At 42.7% G+C, this 21,739-nt stretch overlaps 1 protein-coding gene across 33 annotated transcripts in view; it reads right to left on the bottom strand.

Annotated features, from left to right (window-relative positions):
* ARVCF (ARVCF delta catenin family member) overlaps positions 1 to 21,739 on the bottom strand; it is a 241,395-nt gene that overhangs the window by 133,560 nt on the left and 86,096 nt on the right. The window contains exon 1 of one of the 33 annotated variants that reach the window (XM_065033032.1): positions 12,677 to 12,773. The exons of 26 other annotated variants lie outside the window; for them this stretch is intronic. Coding sequence is in view for 6 of the 7 variants with exons in the window: in XM_065033018.1 (XP_064889090.1) it covers positions 11,318 to 11,338 (21 nt within the window). In the remaining variant the exon portion in view is untranslated. Of the gene's footprint in view, positions 1 to 11,317; positions 11,798 to 12,676; positions 12,774 to 21,739 lie in introns of those variants that run through there. 6 more of the 33 variants (XM_065033018.1, XM_065033023.1, XM_021284611.2 and 3 more) reach the window with 6 other exon arrangements.

Here is a 21,739-nt window from a genome sequence, read left to right as displayed (position 1 = left end):
TACACTGCAGTGAAATGTTCCGTGTTTCCTGGTGAGCAGACTTGCCTGCAGTTGTCCTTACCTGCTTCCCTATAGATTAAGAACAAATTAAAACACAAGTTGATGTTCTGAAGAACAAGTTTTCCGCTGTGTTTGTGACTACTGTGTGAGTTTAGGCTCTGCCGTTTGCAAAGTGTTTCTTTAAACTCATGCCCAGAGACAAAAACTATAAGAAATTAATTAAGTTCTGGGATAATTCCAATACTGGACAATCACACAGGTTATTTGGAAAAATGCTGTCAACACTGGAGATATAAAGTATTCAGTATTTTAGGCAGGTATCTTTACTCCCCACAACTACTACAGGATGGACCTACACAGTTCTGCCACTATTGCTGGGTATATAAATAACTGGTTTTGACTCAAACCCAGAAAAAGAATGAAAAATTGATGTTACACCAAACAAACGTTTTTTTGCTTGAGGTTTCTTGACGCCGCTATTAAAGCTCAAACACTGATGCCATTTTCACAACCACAAATAAAAAATTAACTTCTCTGATTCAGAAGCTGCCCAGGGTACCCCTGGCACCAAGGCAAGAGGCCAACACTTCCATGAAAGCATCACTTCTACCTTCCAGCAGGTACCCGCGGTGGGGGAGCAGGATGGAAAGAGAGGGACAAGGGGGCAGGGGGAAAGGAGCAGGGACAGCTCGTTAAGCTGAAATCCCAGGAGGTGACCGGTATCTTCTTTAGGGAAAGATGCAGTCAAATTTCATAAACGCACTGAGCGAACAAACAGGCAGAAAGGATGCTGGTACCAACGGGGAAATTAATGATGACCTGAATTTAAAACACAGGAGTCGCCCACACGGAGACACACCGGCTCACAAACATCCCCGTGCTGCACGGATCCGTGCGAGAAGGCTGCATTCTGGGACACGTCAATTAAAATTAAGAATGAAATAACTCTGTGCAGCGGTGCTGAATGGCATTTTCTCTCGAGAGACCACAAGTTCAAATGGAGATTTCAGCTGTGCAATCAGATTTCCACCCTTAACTCTTTCCTTTCCAATGCAATTGATCAGCTCATGAGAGCCTTCCCTTCCCTTCCCTTGAACTCTCTCCTAACTCCAAAGACCCGTACCTGCCTGAAGTCCAGACTGTGGCAGCCCTTCCACCAGCATTAACGAGACACGAGTTCTGCCCAAAAGGAAGACCAGCTCTGGATTACCATGAGTGCCATCAGAACCCCATCTAGAATTTCAGGCCACACTTCACAGAAAGCTCACAGCCGTGTCTGCTCGGGACGCCCACACGATCCTATGGGAACCCAGCTCTGCATTCCCACCACCACCACATGAAATACGATCTAGCAGAACCACAACACAATTTCTACTTGAGCTATAATGTGTGACATGCCCAAAGCCATCCTGACATTTTTCATCAGGAGAGCATGGAGTTGAACTTTAAGAAGGAGGAAAAGTACCTTTTCCCAATTTCGTAGACACCCAAAAGTATCATCTTTGTAATCCACAAGAAACATTAAAAGCCAACATAGTTTAAGTGGTGCGTTTCCATCATTACCTTAAGTTTTAAAGGCACCTTTAAAAAGTAGTTATCTATAATTTACACCCAGGAGAAAGCTAAGTCTGCCTGGCCCTTTAAAAGAAAGCTGTGGATTTTTTAGAATAAAAAACCCAAAACACTTAAGAGAATTTTAAACACAGGAAAAAGGGATAAGAAAACAAGGGAAGAACTCAACAGTCCTCAAATATTTTTGTGGCTCCAGTTGCCGATCAGTATCCACACAACGTACCTCTGCCAGGTTTCTTTGAACACAAGAAAATCCAAAGAGCAACAATTCCTGAAACACACCCACACATTTCCAGTGTATTTATACAAGCACACACAGCACTTCAGCTGCTGTGGACATGACTCTTCCTTTACTATCTCACTGTACACAGCAGATGCTTCTTTTCCCAGTGTCTCTTTTTCTGGAAAGTCTCTGGAATCCAGCCAAGCTTGGGATGCACGTTACACAATATTTGTTCTGCCTCTTGGTACAGGCAGCAGAGGAAGAAAATGATGTTTGAGTATTGAAAAGTTTGCATTGGCAAGCTGGAATTTTAAAGTGGCAGCTTTGTAAAAGAAAGAAAAAGAAAAATAAACTGATCCCATGTAAATGAGACGCAAAGATGGTTTTGACTTTAGTCTCAAAAACCAAGAAGCAGAAAACCTTAGTGGATTAACAGTATGTCACAGTAGATTTAAAGCAACTTGCAGACAGGTGCTTCCGATCCTATTTACACACCAAAGCCAGCAGCCAGATTTTCAAAATTGTACACTGGATGGATGGATCACTCTTCAGTTGATCTCTAATCATATTTGGAGTTGGCGTATACCAGCTTGAAAGGTTTGAGACTCTGTCCCCTCATTTTTGGGTTGCCTAAATAGCACCAGTTTTCTCTTTGAAGATTTGGCCCTTGAAGAAATGGTAGGAAAGAATGCTTTTTAAAATCAAATACATTAAAAAGGGTCATAATCTTTTCAACAATTGAACCGAACAACATTCTTCCTCTCACTTCACCTTCTCATAGAGTTGATGGAAAATACTTATTTTTGTATGTTAAAATACAGAAGCCACAACTGCAAATACAAAGATCCGTCTGTCACTATTACACAAGTAATGAATTACCACTTTTTTGCATCTCCTTGTACTGTTGCAGCCAGGAGAGAAGGGTGAAATGTCACCTTCTGTTTGCTTCATATTTACTGAATGGTACCCACAGAAGCCTTTTTTTTGCTATCTCCTACATCTAAAATGATTGATGGCTGATGTTTTTGATGTAATTACAAATGGCTCTTCCCTCCAGAAATAACCTGCTCAAAAGAGTATTGTACATTACAAGTAAAGTATTACCCTTAAAAATTGCCAACGGTATGCACTAATACATAGCCCTGGTATTGCTGTGCCACGAGCTGGTGTCATGACTGTCACTGACAGATGAAAAGCTGAATAGGAAAGAGAAAAGAAATGGGATGTGATAAGATCGCATCATAAAATACAAGATAAATGTGTCACCGTGACCAAGATGCATTCTAACCTCTGGTAATAAAACAACATGTCATGGTGGAGGAGAAAGAATGACCCAGACGAGATGAAACTGCTAAAGACAAATGTGAAACGTTCCTCGTCTAGCATGCATTTATATACATTTACATATGCTAATATGAGAAATATAAATTTTTAAAACTCTTGTGAACATACCGTAGTTAATTCTTTCTGGGTAAAGAGGAGAAAAGAAGAACCAGAAAGTACAAGATTATTTAAACCCTGAGCCGGGAGCAGGGGGGAAGAAAGAAGCTGTGCCATAAGATTCTGACACTCTTATTGCTGGGACACAATCTCCCTGCAGAAGCGGATCAGTGTCATAACTAGCAGACTTAAAGTTTCGATATATTTTATTAAATATCTACTAACTTGCCTGCCAGTGCTAGAAGGCAAGAACAGGCTTTCCACATAACTGATTCGTTGAAATTTCACCCAGAAAACACTGTGCTTACCTCCACCCGACCACCGGTGCTGGTTGGCATCTGATCCCAGGGCCGAGCTCGCACAACTTCTGTTTCCCCTCCGATCTGCAAACCAGCCTCAAGGATCACCTGTAACTGCGCATAAACTACGCAAAGTGCTTTTGAAGCCCTTATCACGGCAATGGAGATTTCAACACGTGTAAACCAAGGCGCTACGCGTGTCTTGAATTCTGAAGTGTGGGGAATGTTTAATTACTGCCATCCTGCTGCCCCAGCATGGGGAGAGGGTCACAGTCGGTCAGGAACGGGGTTGGCAAGTGCTGCTTTAGGAGGGGCTTCCACCCCCTCGCTTTCTTCACCCAAAGCAGCAATAAGCATCAACATCCAGAGGGAAACATCTCACCCATGAAGTCCAGTTACCTCTTCCATGAGCATCCAAGAAAGCTCATATGATATGAAGACCACTTCTCCACAAATATTAAGACATGACTGTATTTACAAGATCTAGAGGCAAAAAATGAAAAGAACTAAACGGTAAAGAATTTCTTTTGCAGCTAATTTCAAAGTATTACCAACTCAACGGAAAAAAAATAAGGTATGATAATGCACAAGCCAAGCAGCATGTAGGGGAAGTAATGAAAAGAAATAGCTTTTGAAGTTCCCAACACAGAAATAACTCTTGCCTTTTCATTAAAGGCAACTCTTAATATCATCCATTACTCTTAAGGAAGTCTGCCAGCAGTCCAGGAGTTCAAGGGTACATCTCAAGGCCAGAAGCTGTGAAAGCTGTGAGAGTTACATTTTACAATAGTAAGCAGCATCTACACGCACCTTATAAATAAAATCTACCATTTGCAAAGTCACTATACATTCATAGCATCTGGCATTTAAGTTGATACCTTTTACAACGCAGGAGAAGATTATAAATAAGTGTTCTCTCATTAGAGCATCATAAAAAATGATCTATGAAAAGCTGCACTCTGAAGCTAGTGAAAACCATAGGATTCATCAGAGGCTTAAAATGGCAGAGAGATCACCAAGAAAGCCCAGCTGGGCAACCCTGGTCTCCTAAAACATATTGCTGGATTTACAGATGAGCTGATAACCAATGTAATTGACGCCAGTAGCATAAAGCACCTGCGGAATTAAGTTTAAATGGTATTACATTCCTCCTAATTTAACGTGTGCGAGCAACAGGAGAATTACTCTGGTCACCCTTGCTACCGTTAGGAGGAATGTTTAAGAAGGACAAAACAGTAACAGAAGTCAGTGAGGTGACTGGGACTAAACAATGTCCCTGGGAGAACGTCAGCGTGGCCCGACGCAGAGTCCGAGAATTCCTATGGAATTCATGCCAGTATGAGATGGGTGCCATGGAGGAGCTTCTAGCCACCATTTCAATCTCTAGAATTGGGGTCTGGTTTGTTAATCAATGAATAATAAAGATTCAGGAAGTTCTTGATAGAGAAATGCAGCCACCTGCATAATCTGTTTTATAAACAAGTCATTTTGTCCATTCAAAACAAAGCACAAGTGCAAAGTACAAGATATAGCCTTATTTACTGCTTTCCTTATCCAACCTTTTTCCACAGCTCCTTGGAATTCAACAGAACCTGGTGTTTGTACCAGAACTGATGCAGAGATGAGAGCTTTCCAGATTTGAGTGAGACAGAGTTTAACACAGGCTATTGAGATTAAGTCTTTGTTAAATGTATCACAAAACCAACCAGCTAAGGCCACATGCTGCCACGGCTGGAAGGCAAAAGGGCCTTTATTCCCGCAACACCGAACTCCCCTGAGAATCATATCATCAAAAGAGAGGGATGCAAATAGCTCCAGATGCAAAACTTGCTAAAATAATTTGAAAGAGTTTACAATTCAAACCACACAGGAACTGTTTCCATCTCAGGGCCCTACCACCCATAAACAAATTGTGCTGCACATCTTTCATCAACTCCTTAATGAATTACCAGTTTCTAAGTCGAAAAGTCATCTTAATGTTCCAGGATCAGTGTTGCACTATGCACAGCTCCAGAGTAATGCTACTTACATTAAATCATCTCCTCCATATATATATTTTTTTTTTGCTCAGATATATACACACACACATAAAAATATATTGTCTATAGTATAAAAATAAGCCCTCACGTTCTGATTTCATTTCAGGCTTTCAGGAATCTCTCTTTCTCTGAACATTACAATAGTCTTGCTGTGGAAGTTTTACTAAAAATAGAAGTTTCGAGTGATGCCAAGCGATTTAGCTTACAGAGGCAGAAATTCCCAAGCTCAACAATTCTCCAGGTTTATTTGGAACAGTTTTCACTCTATTTTTTGAATACCAAAAGGAAGCGTTGCGATGCTAAGGATAGATGTGTGGGATGAGCCAAAAGGGAAAACTCAGGCATTTCAATTTCCTGCTGTGAGCAGGTGTGGGCTTGACTCAAAGAGGCAGAGAACACCGCAGAAAGTAATGAATTTTCACATTACTGCAGTATACAGGGAGCACTGTGGAATCACAACCCCTTAATGAGACAGAAGAGAACGTGCCACCCATTCGGAGATACAAAAGATAACAACTCCTCAGAGAAAGGGAGATTTCAGCCCCTGTGCTCACCAAGGTTCTCTCCGGTACAGTTAGCTGCTCACTGCTCAGGCGTGCTGACAAACAACAAAATTTAAAAAAAACTTTAAAAATCCCAAAGCATGGCTGCAGCCTAATGAGACACATGAGACACAAAGGACACCGACACTTAAAACTGTCATAGTCTGAGTTTTGGTTTTACTTTTATCCAAGAATTTGAAAAACACTCTCCCTAGTCTCAGGATTTCAGGGACTCCATTCACTCTTAACCCTCTCCTCTTTCTGTTTACACTGTGGTTGGAATGCAGGGAGGAATCATCACATCCCCCTCATCCTTAAAAGGAAAAACAAAAGAAAACCTACTAAATCCTACATTCCATTTCCCACTAGGAACAAAACCTTAGAGCACAAACTAAACATCACCTCTGCTATCCCAACCTTACTACTATTAAAGCTACTGCAATTAATTTCCTTATCTCCTGTAGCATAAGCAAGTCTGTGCAATTCTATGAAAAATACAGATGGCTAACATGAAATGATGAAGGAGACTCCTACTAACCAAAATACCGTGGAAGGCAGAGTTAAAAAGAAGAAAGCTCCCATCCACTATCCAGCCTCATATGCAACCTCAACTACTTCTGTCATTGCTGGGCACAGCTGAGCTTCTCTGGACAACATCAGTCACGTAGAGGATGCTACTGAAACAACAGTAGTTTTCAAAAACATCAAGAACACGGTCTTCTTAATGCTCCCCTCTGTTCTCAGGAAGATCTGAACAAACCGAACATATACAGAGCTCCCAAGCCATGTCATTTGAGTTACAAAACCCCTGTATGGCCTGGATGTTGCTTCACCAGCAAAAGCAGTTCCAAGAGATCCTACACACACCTGTTCACTCCTTGTCCTTTTCTTCCTCCCTCTGGCCTACTTCATACAGAGCCACTTCTCTCCCTGGACCAATTCACTGCTCTTGTCCACAGAACAGCCCTGAAAATGTGTGTTTGCACAACCAAGAGGGCAACCTGTTGCGTAATTTGGGAAATAAACAGCCAGCAGCAGCAAAGGATCTAAGGCTGTTAACCCAGTGAAGCTGAAGCTCCCATCTCACACAACCATACCCACAAATGTGTCCAGAAAGGTGAACAGGCAGTGGTGGAGTCTCAAATTGTAGTTTCCTTAATTAAACCCACATTATCTTAGGAGTATTCATTCTGTGTCTCAGAGCGGTATCGTGGGGGTGAGGGGAGGGAGTAACACCTCCTTAGACTAGCACATGCAGTTCAGAAGTTTTGGGGTGGAAGAAGCGGTGAGTGTAGTATATTATGGTATGCTCCTTACACCTTTATGGCCTACATCAAATGAAACAGAAGCTTTTCAGAAGTTGCACAACTTTGCTATCACAGGGCAAATTAACTACAAGCAGTTGGGGAACAGATGCAGGAACAGGTAAAGACAAACTGAGAACATGCTAAAATCCTCACAATCAGAGAAACACCTTATTATTTAACACCCAAATATAGAGACACAATCATCTTCTCCCAGTGGCCCTGACCCTACTCCTACTGAAGTCAGCATCAAAACCTTAATTTAGTAACAGAGGTGAATGAACTCAGAGAAGGATGTTTGAAAGTAAATGTTTGTGAACAGTCGTGTTAGAAATTTCCAGTCTGCACAGTTCCAAATGTGACTGTTTAACATGCTTTTTCCCCACCCTGTTTTCTCCTCTGTAATTAGAATTTCTACATTATGAAAGACCTTGATGTACATAATTACTAAAAAAGGCAAAAAAGCTTTTATTTTTAGTAACTGCAGTGTAACTTAAGCAAAAAAATGCAGCCAGCTGTATTGTCCTGTAGAGCAGCTCACCTCGCGACCTTTGGGACAGGTGGTTAAGCACCAGCCTGGGGAAGTGGATCACTGGTATGTCTTCCTCAGTATGTCTATTGCTGTTAGAAAGCTGCATACGCACAAACTGGACCTTACAATCCCTCATATCCCAACACACACAAAAGCACTTCTAGAATAATACAGTTCTTAACGCCTTTTTCAGCAGCAGAGCACCTGCACTGCCATAACCCACACAGTGCGTCCTGCTGCAGCCCAGAGCATCCCAGTCATGGTGGAGTCCCCACCGTGTACATCTCCACACCTCATTTCCAAAGTTACACACCCGAGTTAGGCAGTTACTGCCTAAAGAGTTACAACATCCCCCCTCCCAGGGGATTCCTGCCTCCGCGGCAGAGCAAGCAGAACACAGCATGTGCCTCCACTAAGGTGCTCCAGTTTGTAGTTCAACATCTCAGTAACTTAGGGCTGAAACGGATTCCCTTTGCCCAACGCTGCTGCAGAGCTCACAACGGCTGGCAAAGGCTTTACTTTGGAGTCGACGTTGTAGACTGCTGTATCTCTTCACTCCAGGGTTTCAGGGCACATTAGAGCTGTTCCAGGCCTATGCCCACATGGGGCAGCCCATCATCTGTGAGAATCCATGTGTGACTCCATATAGAGATCCATGTTAAAAATCAATCTCCCTTCTAACTTGTTTTTTCTAGTATGACTTGCCCAACTGTTTGGAAATGATGTTGTTTTTGCACGCTGCACCTCCATGAACATTTCTTCCACAAGATTTCCATCACCAGTACAGAATCACATCAGGTGTATCATTAATGCATTAACTACTTTTTCATCCTCCCAGATCTAGAACTTCACACTCTCTCACATTAGTATCATCCCCTAGTGAACCACTCCAGGGACACAGCACCGAGGAAGAGCAGCCTTACAGAGTTCAGTGCCTGAATGGTAGTAAAGCATTTTCTGAAGCAGAAATAACAGAACTGAAGAGTTTTTGCCAAAAGCCACTTTAAGTGACTCCTTTCTCCTTCACAACTTCATGGCCCTGAGGCAAGCCAGCACTTAAGGCTTCAGCTCCAGATCAAAGCTGTATGTGGTAGAATAACCAAACATATTTCAACAGTTCCACGCTTCAAGATCCTTCTGAATTTCATGAACTCTGCACTTACATTCAGGCCCCTGCTGAATGTCAGACTGCAGGTACTCAGCACAACCTTCAGCAGCCTCCGCTGCCCATCAGCACAAGGGAAATGGCCAAGGGTGACACCAAAAAGGTGACACCTGCCCTGCATGCTCGCAGCCACAAGAAAAGCATGTCCTGCATCTGTTTTTCTACTAGTGTTCCCAGGTACAACGCTGCTTTTGTGGCCCCGAACTGTGACTATTCGCAGCAGAAGTCAAAAAGCATAGTTAAAAGTTACTCTTGGTTCTTTTTAGTTATGATTTCACAACTGTATTTACTCAGATTTTAACGTGAAGAGTCTCTAAACACATTAGCAGTTTAGTTAATGTGGCAGAAGTCTCTTCTTGTATTTCTCCCATTTTTGTCTGTATGGGTTGTATACGCTTGCCATTCACCTTGAAGTCACTTATGCATGTAGCTTAGTTTTACTTAACTGTGATCATTAAAACTTAAAGATTACTTTCGAAAGGCTCTGTAACTGCACAATAAATTTCTCTGACAAGCCATGGTTTAAAACTACCGCCTTTCATTAAACAAAACATTCTCTAATCACTGTTGTGGTATCAGCCTGATCAGTTATACTGCAAAAAGACCTCAGAAAGAATCAAGAACACTTGCTCCATCAGAAAAGATAAAACACCACCTCTGCCTGGTCCTCAACTACCACAGGCAGCATAATAATGAAAACCATGCGATTTTTTTGTTTTGATTTGGAAGAAGAACTTACAAGTTAACTGGAATCCATGACCTGAAGTGATTATAGGATTTCACTCTCACTCAAGCTTTTCCTCCTATCAAAACACAAAGCCCAGAAGACAAGAACACAGCTCAACTGCACAGGTCAAGAGACATTAAACACACCTCTTTTTTCAGTTAGCATTCTGTTCCTTACCTCCAGTTTTTTTCTTCATGTATTGAAAAAAAAAAAAATCCCAAAGAGCTACTAATTAGATCTATTTATTTTAAAATCAACAACCCATCGCACACAATTTAACAAGTACAGCAACTTCAGGTCAGGCAATATGAACAGGACCACATACACAAATGGAATCCAGTTCCTCCCTAAGAAGTCCACAGGCAGGGTGACAAACAAGCACCCCAAACACAACCAGGATTGGGTGACGTCCAGCAGGCAGGGCAGTGACAATGGGGACCCCCTCCAGCCCATTAAATGCTCACTCTGGGGCCAGCTGAAAGGGACTTTCCTCTCAAGACAACCAACATCCTATTTGCATCAAGAAATGATTCAGCCTTCTGTTATGGAGATGGACAAGTTGAACACAGCAGGATTAAACCAAACTGAAGCACCTCTAACAATTCCAGTGCACTGAACCGAAGCAAATTCACAGATGTATTATCAGTGACGTATTACTGTTGCATTTTCTTATGCTAAAATACTCTATTTTAAATTAAAAAGGCAGAGAAGAAAAAGAAGGGCTGAAGAAGACAACAGCTCACCCTAGTTTGAGAAGCAGCTCTACCCCGCCACCACCGGAATTTATAGGGTTTCCTGAGGCTCACAAGGAAGATGAAGGAGGTTAACAAGGTAAGCACCTATAAATTACAGGGGTCTGACATGGTATCTATTTATTTAAATCTAACATGCAACTGCTTCACTCTGCAATGCCCAATGACACTTCAAGGTAAAGAATAATATTTTAAATATTTTTGCAGAGAGCTGTAAACCCATTAAAATTATTAAGATGACAACCAAGAAGGCTTTTTGTTTAAGATAACATTAGAGTGAAAAACTGAAGTTCTTTCCCTGGTATGCTCAACAACTAAATCAAAGAGAAAGCAACTGAACAGCGTATGGGAAAAGCAAACATTTAACAAAAGGACAATAGCAAAGCTTTCTTTTTAAAAAGCACTATTTCTAGCTGTTCATGTCAAAGAGCTCCCTAGATTTATTGAGCAGGATAAGAAGGTCAAATAAAACAATAGCTTGCTTTTTTTGGGTGTTTCACCAGTTAACACAACAGAGACAAAAGCAAAATCTCTCTGGAATGCTCTGTTAGAAAGAGCAGCTCAGCTTTTACTCTTAGTTCTCGGCTAAAAAATGAAAACACAAGTAAACAAGCCCTTCCAGCCCTGACAGCCTTCTCCTTCTCACACACCCAGGACCACCACACATGCGGCCGCACACAACTGCCAGAGCCCGGAGGGGAGGACACAAGTTTCGCACTAACCTGTTTGAGTTCCGCAGGCATTGATGCAAGGTGCCAGCTTCGCAGTCCCTAGCAGAGAACCCCTCCAGCCTCCTGCAAACCCTCTGCGGACCCAGCCTTCTGCTCCGACCGCCTCCGGAGCCTCTTTCCTCCGCGAAGCCCGCTCCTTTTGTAACCCCACCAGCAACCTCGCCGCTCCGCAGCCTCCCCGCGGACACAGCCCATCCAACGAAACGAGACCACCAGCCAACGCCGCTCCGAGGGCACAAAACACCCCGCGGCGGCTCCCAGCCGGGACGCGCCGCTCTCACATGGCTCTTCTCGCCGCCGCTCCCGGGAGGCTCGGTCCCGGGGGGCGGAACTGACGGGCAGCCGCAGCCGGAGCGGGCTGGGGCGCGGCCACGCCCGGCGCGCCGGGGGAGCGGGAGCGCCCGGCGGCTCCGGCCGCTCGGTGGGAAGCGCGGGCGGCTGCCGGGGGGTGGCCGGAGCGGGCGGAGGCGCTGCAGACGGAGAAGCGTCTCCCCTCAGCCCGGCGCTGCAGGGCACCGAGCCCCGGAGCCCCCCGGGGTTCCCACGCTGCCCCGCCCGGCTGGATCTCCCCGCTGGATGATAAAGACAAAGAGGGAAAATGTCACTCAGCAGCGGTAGCGGCGTCTCTGGAAGCGCTGCCCCGCTGGCTGCCCAGGCTGAGAGCCCCTCGGAGACCGGCTGCACTGAGAGCGCAGTTGCCGCCTGAATGGCAAGGGGGTCTAACGCGAAAGCACAAGAAAGAAAACGCTCCCGTTTGCTTACTTGGTGCACTTCACTTCCAGATTAATGCCAACCCTAATACACCAACGCCAGAGAAAGATGATCTTCCATCACAGTCTCCTCCCTTTTCTATTTCACACAGATGCAGCGAGGCTTAGAGCTCAAAGTACACCTGGCCTCATTTTTTAAAACCATTCACCTGCCCACAAACCTGTCCCACATTCATTAAAACATTGTCTTGATAAATCACTCATTACCAGAATGAATGCCAGATGTGCTATACCTGGCATTCAAGAGACTCCGCAACAAAAACTGGGACATGGTTTTCACATCCATTTGTTGTTAGTAAACTGGAAGTACCCAGCTTTTAACATTCAGGCTTCACATAGGCTGCAAAGCCCCTGAAATCCCTGGGAAGGATAAGAGCCTCCCATACTTATTATTCTAGAATCTAATCACTCTTTCTGCCTTTTCCAAGAAATGGCAGAAAGGGTCTGTATTAATAAATATATTAAGACATCAAGTCTAATACGACAGAGACCAAGGTTGGTAGGTGGTATAAACCAACCTCAACTAAACCTGAAGATTTCCCCCCCCGGGCGCAGTCCTGGGACAGGAGGACACGCTTACCCAGCACTGGAACTAAAGCCTGGCCCTTGGGATGGACACAGACCAGCACATCTGAGACACCAGCTTAGTCCTGCGCCCAGTGCTAAACACCCAGCCCCGCTGGCAGCACCAGCCAAGGGTACTGCCTGTTCAAACCCTTCTGTACAAGGTTCCTGCAGCAAACCAAAGCAACAAATAAATCCACCGCTGTAACAGCTGGTGGCTGAACAATGGTAATTAGGGACTGAAAGCTACTGGAATCAAATTAGAGACTATAACTGGAAAACAGGGATAGTCGGAGACAGTGAGACCAACTATAAAGCAGAAAGGAAGGCACATCACAGTTTAATCCTCTGTAATTATCAGAATAGGCACCTTCGCACAAAAGAGTCTTTTCATCCCAGCTTCAGGTTCCCTGAAAATTCTAAAACATGCTTCCAGTGTCAATGTAATTAACATGTTAATTAATATCAGTCCTACCACATCAACATGAAAAAGGTGGCATCTCCTACTATACTGACACTGGAGACCAGAAGAAATGTTTCAGACCTATTTAATCCTCATTTCAGCCTTACTGCCAATGTCAGAGTTCCTGCTGAATATCAGAGCTGAGGCTGTGTAGCTTAGGGGCAGAGCACAGAGCAGAACTACATTACCCAACTCTGATCCTATTTTGTTTAAAACTAAGTGCTGTAAAGTTCCACAAGGGCAATGGTAGATGTTCCACAAGATTTAGCTGAAGCAAAGTATTTGCTCCACTGGAGGAAAAAAATACGCTCTGAGTCTATCTACGGTGGAATAATTTAGAGGCAACTTGTAGTGGCCCTTAATAAAATACTAAGGCGCCAAAGCAAAAGGAATGCGTTTTGTATGAGTCTCCTGTACTTTCGCACAGTGCTCTCCCCCGCCTTCTCCTTGTCCAACTTTTCTTCAGTTAACAAACTAAAATAGCTCAACTTTTGTTGAGGCCAGGCTGGCATAGGAAAGTACCATTCAATTTAGGCATGCACATGGATACGTGCCAGACCTTTCTATGCTGTCAAAGAGGAAAAAAAAACACGCTATAAAGCCTATATCCATAGGGCACTGAAGCAGCTAGTCTTGCATGCAAAATGATGAAACTAAAACCTTCCTGGATAGATTTGTCAGTTCTTACTGACCTAAGAAGTCTCTCATGTTGTAAACCTACATGTATTTGTGCAAGCCATGCAAGGTTGGCATTGCTGAATTCTGAAGTCCCATCTTCTGGAATCAGGTTGTTATTTAAAAACATAGTTTTCCTTTAAAAAATACGATAAATGCTTGTAGGCTTTCTGGTTGTAAAGTAAATTTTGAAAAAGTTTTGACTTAAAGATTTTTTCAAAATTATTTTTTAAAAGTCAAAATACATTTCAAGTCCCCTTATTTATCAGCCGCTTGCAATATTTTACCAGCTCACGTAATTGTGAATACTGGGATTTGGCAATGCTGAAGTAAAAGAACTAATTACCTAAGTAAGAGTTATGGATTAGACCCTTAAGGTTATACTGAACTTCCAAATTCTGGCAACAAACATTCTATCCATTAGTACCAGACTGCTGACTACATTGCAACCTCCCCCGCTCTTATTTTTTAAAATGAACATTAATTTCTTAATCTGTCACATTTTTCCCAGCTGCAAAAGTATGGTGAAAACCTCCTTTCTTGTCTCTGAGAAATTAAACATTTATGAATAGGAAGGGATTTAATTCGCTGGAAGATGGAGTAGTAGAGTATCTGGGCCAAGCACTCTTTTCTATATTTTCTCCCATTATCTTTAAAAAATTCTCCATCACTAGTGCTGCACTGTAGATTGATCTGCTCTCAGAGGCAGTAAAAGCGAAATGGTTTACAGCTCTGCCTGGAAATATAACATATGGCTCCGGTGATATGTACCTTCCATAAACCCAACAGAGCAAGCAGGCCCAAGATGAATCAAGAATCCCAGCTAACCATAGACGATCACCCGTGACAACTCCCGGAATTAGATAGCCTATATTCATATCGGTGCTGCCATGCCAAAGGTATTTTATTTTCATCCTGTGACTTTCCTGAAGCAAATAAACAAGGTAAGGGAGAGAACTGAAGAACAGTAGACCAAGATGTGGCAGGGTGCCCTGCTGTAATGACTGTAATCCAGACAAATGAAAACAGAACATTCTATCTCCAAGATGAATTCTGAAATATTTTACTGTCAGTATTCCCATCATTTTAAAATATATTTGAACTATTACACAAGCCCTTGCAAAGCATCCCTACTTCAAAATGGTTCCAAGACTAGAAGGAGAAATCCAACGAGAATCTTCTAACATTTCCATCAACATGGTTCTGACAATGTTTTTGCTTTCATACCGCAAGATCAGAAATGGAGATGAAGGGAGATTGCCTCAACTGGGGAGCAGTTTGTGTATAAACGGAGCATGACTTCATGTGTCATCCTCGTTTAAGGATCCAGTATTAAGAAGAGGTCTAGAGGATGACAAGGCTGAAGAACAAGATGGCAAAGAGGAAGGAGACACATTCTGGAGAGGGACACCATGAGGCATTTCGGTGAGCTCGGGGGACTGTCATTTGTATACAAACACAGCTTCCTTCTTCCTACAGCTCCCATCAGTCATCTCCCTTTCATCCGAGTTGTCATATGACAGGATGGGAACAAGGACAGTCTGGCGACAGCATTGCTTACATTAGAAATAAAGGACAGAGGACGGTACATGTCACTGCATATAGGTCACAGTTAAATGAATGACCTATGTTTCTTCCCAGCAGCTTCATTTAGATAAGAATCAAGTACATTTTACAAGGATAAAAATAGAAAAATCTCTTCTAGTTTAAGAAAAAAAAATTACATTTATAACAGAATGACAAGAGCAAGGAAAACAAATCAAATTTAAGGTTGATATTGTGACCATAATTTCATACTGTAGTTATTGGAAAGGAAAACAAAGACACTCAAATGCAGGAAAGAAAGACTGAGCGTTAACCATTTTTCATGTCTCAGATTTTGTTTCAGTTTTTGGATTTTCCAGGTGATTCGTGCTGTATTTCAAGACGCACATTACAATCACTTGCTCAGAAGATCCCAGGTTAACATGCCATTCATTCGGAGGACAAAAATGTGATTTTCCTCTGGACTGATAGCTGTCTGTACTATCAACTGATTTCTATGGTATTAACTATCCTCCTCAAACCAAAACCCAAAACTGTTTTGGATTTTCTTCTGAAGACCAAATTAAGGTCTCTGCGTATGAAACTTTATTCCAGAGCAAGTTTCTTGTATTTGAAATACTTTCATAAGAAAGTAAGATGGAACAAAGGAAGAAGAGCTAACAGAGATGAATTAGGAACACAGACACTATAGTTCTTTTCAGCCTTTAACTACAGCATTCTAAAAACACCACTCTGCCAGAAGCTAAAGATACATTTTAGATTAAGTCCCTAAAATGAACCCAGATGGTATTCTGCAGCATTTCCCAGTCACCACAACTATGCTTAAAAGATACTCTCTTCAGCTAGCAATTTGGTAGCTTAAAATGGGAAGCAGTTTTGTTTTGTTTTTAAATATATATCAAGATGAAACCCTGCCATTTATTTAAATGAAAGGCTTTAATTACAGCTGGCACTCCGCCTCGGGCTGCCCATGGCCATCCTGGCCGTGCTGATCTCAGTCACACCGATGACTTCAGTGAATTACTCTACGGTTGTGACAAAGCAAGCGGGAGCATCACTTGAACCATTAACAAGACGGGCTAAACTGGTAAAAGGTGCAGTAATTCATCAATGTCATCATAACCCAACATTCATTTTGGGCTCTTTCAGCTTTAGTTCAGAAGAGCTTAGAGACGGCTGAAATGGCATAGTAGAAAATTTGGGGGTTTAAAAGCCAGGTTGAAGCCTTCAGGTCCAAAGCTCAAAGGGCTCAGGGGAAGAGGAAATTACCTGATTGTCAATTTTAAAGTTTCTGCAAAAGATTCTTGTGGCTCCGAGTGGATGTGCAAGGGCAGAGGCTCACAGAGGCCCGAGCAGCGCTCACAGGGATGAAGGTCTGACCTGTACACGTACGGATCAGGTCCTGTATTAGCAACAACATCTCTTCATTAAATTGAGTGATATAGTGCAAAAAGCTTTTGTGAAGGTTTAAAGTCTTTCTTCCCGAACATCCCGGCTGAACCACTGCAGTAGTATGCTTGGAAAGTAAAGTGTAGGACAATTAAAATCCTTAAAAGCCAGAACAATTAATTGTGTTCTGCTGCTGGGCTGCGAAATAAACAAGTGGCAGAACTCGAAAAACAAATCACGACTTTATAATGTAAGATGTTTTCATGTTAATTATCTGGAAGCAAGTGTGGTAAATGTGACTAGAAGGTTGTTTTTTAAAAAAATCCTGTTAAACCTGCTTGCTATTACTCTTTAATGTTTGAATGTTTACATCTGAACGTTCCCGTTTTAAGACATTTTTAATAATTATTTGGCAACACTCAGACATCATGCAAAAAACAACCTAGACAGCCCTTTACATAATGAAGTATACCCAGAAAGCAGAATTCACTCTTAATGTGTTTCTCTTATATGTATTTCTAGAAGAAAACATAGTTTTACTAGTAAAGCAATGTAAAATCATGGAAAATTATTACAAAACAACAAATTTGTCATTCAAACTAAATCATTTTCATTTACACCTGGCACAGTTCCAGGCCAGAAAGGTTAATAGTTGTGGAAAATCCTTCTTTCACAAACCTTGGCAAAGAAAATAAGCCAATCCTTGCCTTTCAGTTGCTTCCAAAACCTCATTCAATAAAAATTCACACAAAACAAAAGCAGCTGAGACTTCCAAGGCAAATGAAACTACAAAACTATTTCTGACATGCTCGGGGTAAATGTGGCCATTCCTTTGCACTGTTACAATCATCAGCATAAACCAGTTGCTGTCCTGCTGACAAACATTAGATGGCACTTTGGAATGTAGCAGCTCCCACAGAAAGCTGCAGAGCACACACTTGGCAAGTGTGAGACGTGAGGTGAAGTACTGCTGATGGGACAGAGAAAAGCGACGTCTCTGCAAAGCCATGGACCTTTTAGCTCAAAGACGCATTTTCAGCCCGCACATGTGAAACTATAAATTAGTACGTAATTACGTTTTGAAAAAACAAATCATTGTGTTAGGAACATAACACAGTTCTTTCCTTACCAGGCAGAGGGGCAGCTTTTCAGTTGCTGGGTTCAATTTTTTTTTAATGAACTATTTGGTATCTACTCTTCAAACTATATTTGCCAACAAAGTTTTATACCAAAATTTCTTGGATAATGCATCAGATTTTGAGTGGATTCTGCTGCATGTCAGCAGATCTGAGCCCCAAATAACCCTAATAAGTGGGGTTTAGATGGTTCACTTATCAAATAAATCCCTTCTGGAAAGCACTTCACAGCATCTGATGAAGTCGGTGCTGAAATGGATGCTGATATAATATTCCCATTCACTTTTGTATCCATGTTATTACCATCTAAGGCCTTAACTGAAGGCTGAAGAATAATCGTAGGGGAGAAACTATAACAAGAAATAGAAGAACCACAAAATGTGAATTCTCCAAGGTATACTACTTTAGTCCATCTTTCAAAAACTCTCATTTGATGTATATCATGATGCCTGTTGCGCAAACTCTCATTTTCTGTTAGCCTCGTGCTATCGCATTCCTCCTGCAATCCAGGAAGCGGGTTCTAGGATTTCTGTTGGAATTCGGGTAATCCCAGCAGAAAGGCAAACAGCAGGAGGCCCCTGAGCCCACAGCGGTGCAATGGGCCAACCTTGCCTGAGCCCACAGCGGTGCAATGGGCCAACCTTCCCTGAGCCCACAGCGGTGCAATGGGCCAACCTTCCCTGAGCCCACAGCGGTGCAATGGGCCAACCTTCCCTGAGCCCACAGCGGTGCAATGGGCCAACCTTCCCTGAGCCCACAGCGGTGCAATGGGCCAACCTTCCCTGAGCCCACAGCGGTGCAATGGGCCAACCTTCCCTGAGCCCAGAGCGGTGCAATGGGCCAACCTTCCCTGAGCCCACAGCGGCGCAATGGGCCAACCTTGCCTGAGCCCACAGCGGTGCAATGGGCTGACCTTCCCTTTGGAAAGTCTCTGTTTGAAATGCCTGCAGTGGTTCCAAGAGCGCGGCTCTGCCCGGGTTCCTGGAGGGGCAGGCTGGCTCAGCATCCACTTCAGCCTCTGCAGGGATGTGGCCCCGAGAAACATCAGGTCCTTGCTTCCAGGTCGTGCTGGAGCTGAGTGGTTTACTCATTGTAAACCAGGAGTTGATGCTTTCACAGAGATGGGAAAATTTTAAAGGTAGCAAAAGCTCCAACCTCCAAGCCAAACTCAACTGTTACCATCAACACAGCAGAAACCCGGGACAGGATCATACCTCCCACATGGGGAACGTGTCTTTCTGAAAACTGGCTGAGTAACGGCTTATGGTCCAGTTCCAAACCGTGCTGGGATTCACAGGTACTGCAAGTATCTCAGCTCACACTGAATTCTGATCTATGAACTGATTCCCCCATGGGAATCATATTCCCAAGTCTCCTCCCTCTGTCCCCCTGGAACCTTTGAGTAATTGCACATACGCAGAAGCCGAAACCTGACCCAGGCCATTCCTAACAATTCCGTGGGGCTACTCATCCGTCCTGAATGTGCAGGAGCAGGGTGACGGCACAGCCAGTGCACGTGTAACTGCACAGGGACCTGCGGGCCCACCAACCCAGGAGCTGAACTGCAGAGCCAGGGAGCTGCCGCCACCCCACTGCACCACAGCGTGCATTCCTGGGGTTTCAGCTGGTTTGCTAAAGGAATTAGGACTATGCCTGGAAATTCTTTCAGCATTCTGCAGTCTGCTCAGTACTAGCAGAACTTGGGTTAACTATCAATGGGTATTTGGCAGCGTAACACCAGGCAGCTGTCATGAACCGACAGCCGTGTTGTCTGTACCTGACCTTACCTGTAAGGCACAAAAAGAGGCATTTTCCGTGCTGTCAGTCCCTTAAGGTGAGCACAACTGTGTTATATAACAAAGGAAGCCAAGAGGCACTACAAACTGGAACAAATTACGTGAAACTTCACACAGTGAGCAGAGACAGAACTGCATTCTGTATGCGATGGAGAGGGGAAGGAAAGGTACGCTGATGGCTCGGCGCAGCTCAGAACCCATTTTTGCTTCTTCTGTGCTTATGTTCAAACATACATCCAATATTAATGCACCCACATTCTTTCAAAGCGCTGCAAACAGTCTCCACATTCTAACAGCCAGCACCATGTCAGTGTGGAGCAGAGAATCTTAAACAAAAGTAATGAAATACAGACAGAAGACTTATTGTTGCCCGAACTGTAACTCAGAAAAGTTAACTTGATGGTATTTTCTTAGAAAAGTAATTTGAGCTAATCTTCTTGTATTTTTTTTACATTCGCACCATGTGTTCTGCTGCGCTTTAGTGTTCAACCTTCCCTTGAAACTGACCCTCCATTCACAAAATGTCATTTTTGGCAGAAGTCACAGGTACCTCAGATTAACATAAAGAGTAAAGAATATTGGTTCTTAATTATGGCTACAAAATACCTGCCTAGAAATAATGTTTAAAAATATATATTTGCTAATTTTTAAACAGGTGGTTGTTTTTTTTTTTTTCCTCTGGAACATAAGTTGAAATACAAATGATCTAAATCATACCTATGGAAGTGGTGTGTAGCTTTTTTCCATTAGGCGATTTTCTGTGAACAGCTCTAATCACATTTGCAGAGTAAAGAAATAACGGATTTTATTAACTTGTTTGATTACTGACATTTCAAGGTGGCCTTCTGGGGTGTTATTTGTTGGGAGGGGGTTTGCGGGTCTTTTTTGGAGAGGATGTTAATAGAAAAAAATAAAACAGTATGCGATTTAAGTTTCTTCATTCCCACTTATCTCCCTCCATTTCAACTCTGTTTTGTTAATACCTTGGTTAAACGCAAAGTTAGGGAATACTTGCACCCAAACTGTATATCAGTGTATGAAAAAGCATGGTCAAACATGTATCAGGCCTGGAGAAACAGATGAAAAAGTTCTTACCAATTAGAGGTAGGATGCTAATGAAACCCAACAGAAAATTGAGCCTCTGTTTATTACCCTACCTCTTCACAAATGAAGAATCATGGTAGCAATAAAAAATAAAACTGACTCAAAAACCTCATCGCTTATTTACATTGTTTTTTTTTCCTGGTTTGTATTTAAACAATTATTATTGTGTGTATTTCCTTAGTTCAGAAGCAACAGCTTTTGCATTGCTTCAACTCCACCGCTTTCAGGATGACCCTGTGCAAGGGGAACAACCCCCTACCAGCATTTACACAAGATACACCTGTGACAGTGGAACTTACCATACTTGCCATCATAATTATTATATTCTTAAAGTTTGAAGAAGAACAGAGAAAACAAAAATCCAAATCTGTAGTGAAACAGTTAAGATAGTACAAAATGACTGGAGAGCAGTCTTCAGTGAATCATTACTAAGCCTTTGTAAACAGCGTAATCACCAGCCCTGTTGCAGGGAAGTCTGTCTCGGTCACGTCTAAGGAACCAAATTATTGCGCACGGTATTACAAAAGGCACAAACAAGGTCAGTTCTGCCTCAAACACCGTATTCATGCCATGTTAATACTGCAGTTGCACAGCCATGCACAGGGCTGGCTCTACACGTGAAAACCTGCATAATAATGGATATTAGTAGGTGTAATAGCTACACAAATACAAGATATTACACTATATTAAGCGCTGTCACCTCATGCTGATTCAGCTTGGATTATTAGAAATTTCAGCCCATCAAACACACTTGTACACTTTTCTATTAAGAATCTCAGCAAGCCTGACTCTTACATGGAGCTCAACAAATTGACAGGATGAACCTGTGAACATCTAACTCTGAGTCAAAAAATTATCAGTGAAGCTGGCTGGATTGGAGTTAAAAGTCCAAACGTGATTCAAAACTTGTATTTTGCTTTTGAAAACAAAATAAGCTGTTTTATCACTCCTTTTAGGGGAGGAAACCAGTC

The sequence above is a fragment of the Columba livia genome, chromosome 17 (assembly GCF_036013475.1).
Source record: "Columba livia isolate bColLiv1 breed racing homer chromosome 17, bColLiv1.pat.W.v2, whole genome shotgun sequence".
NCBI lineage: Eukaryota > Metazoa > Chordata > Aves > Columbiformes > Columbidae > Columba > Columba livia.
The sequence above is the reverse complement of the archived record's forward strand: the minus strand, read 5'-3'. Positions and strand labels throughout refer to the sequence as shown.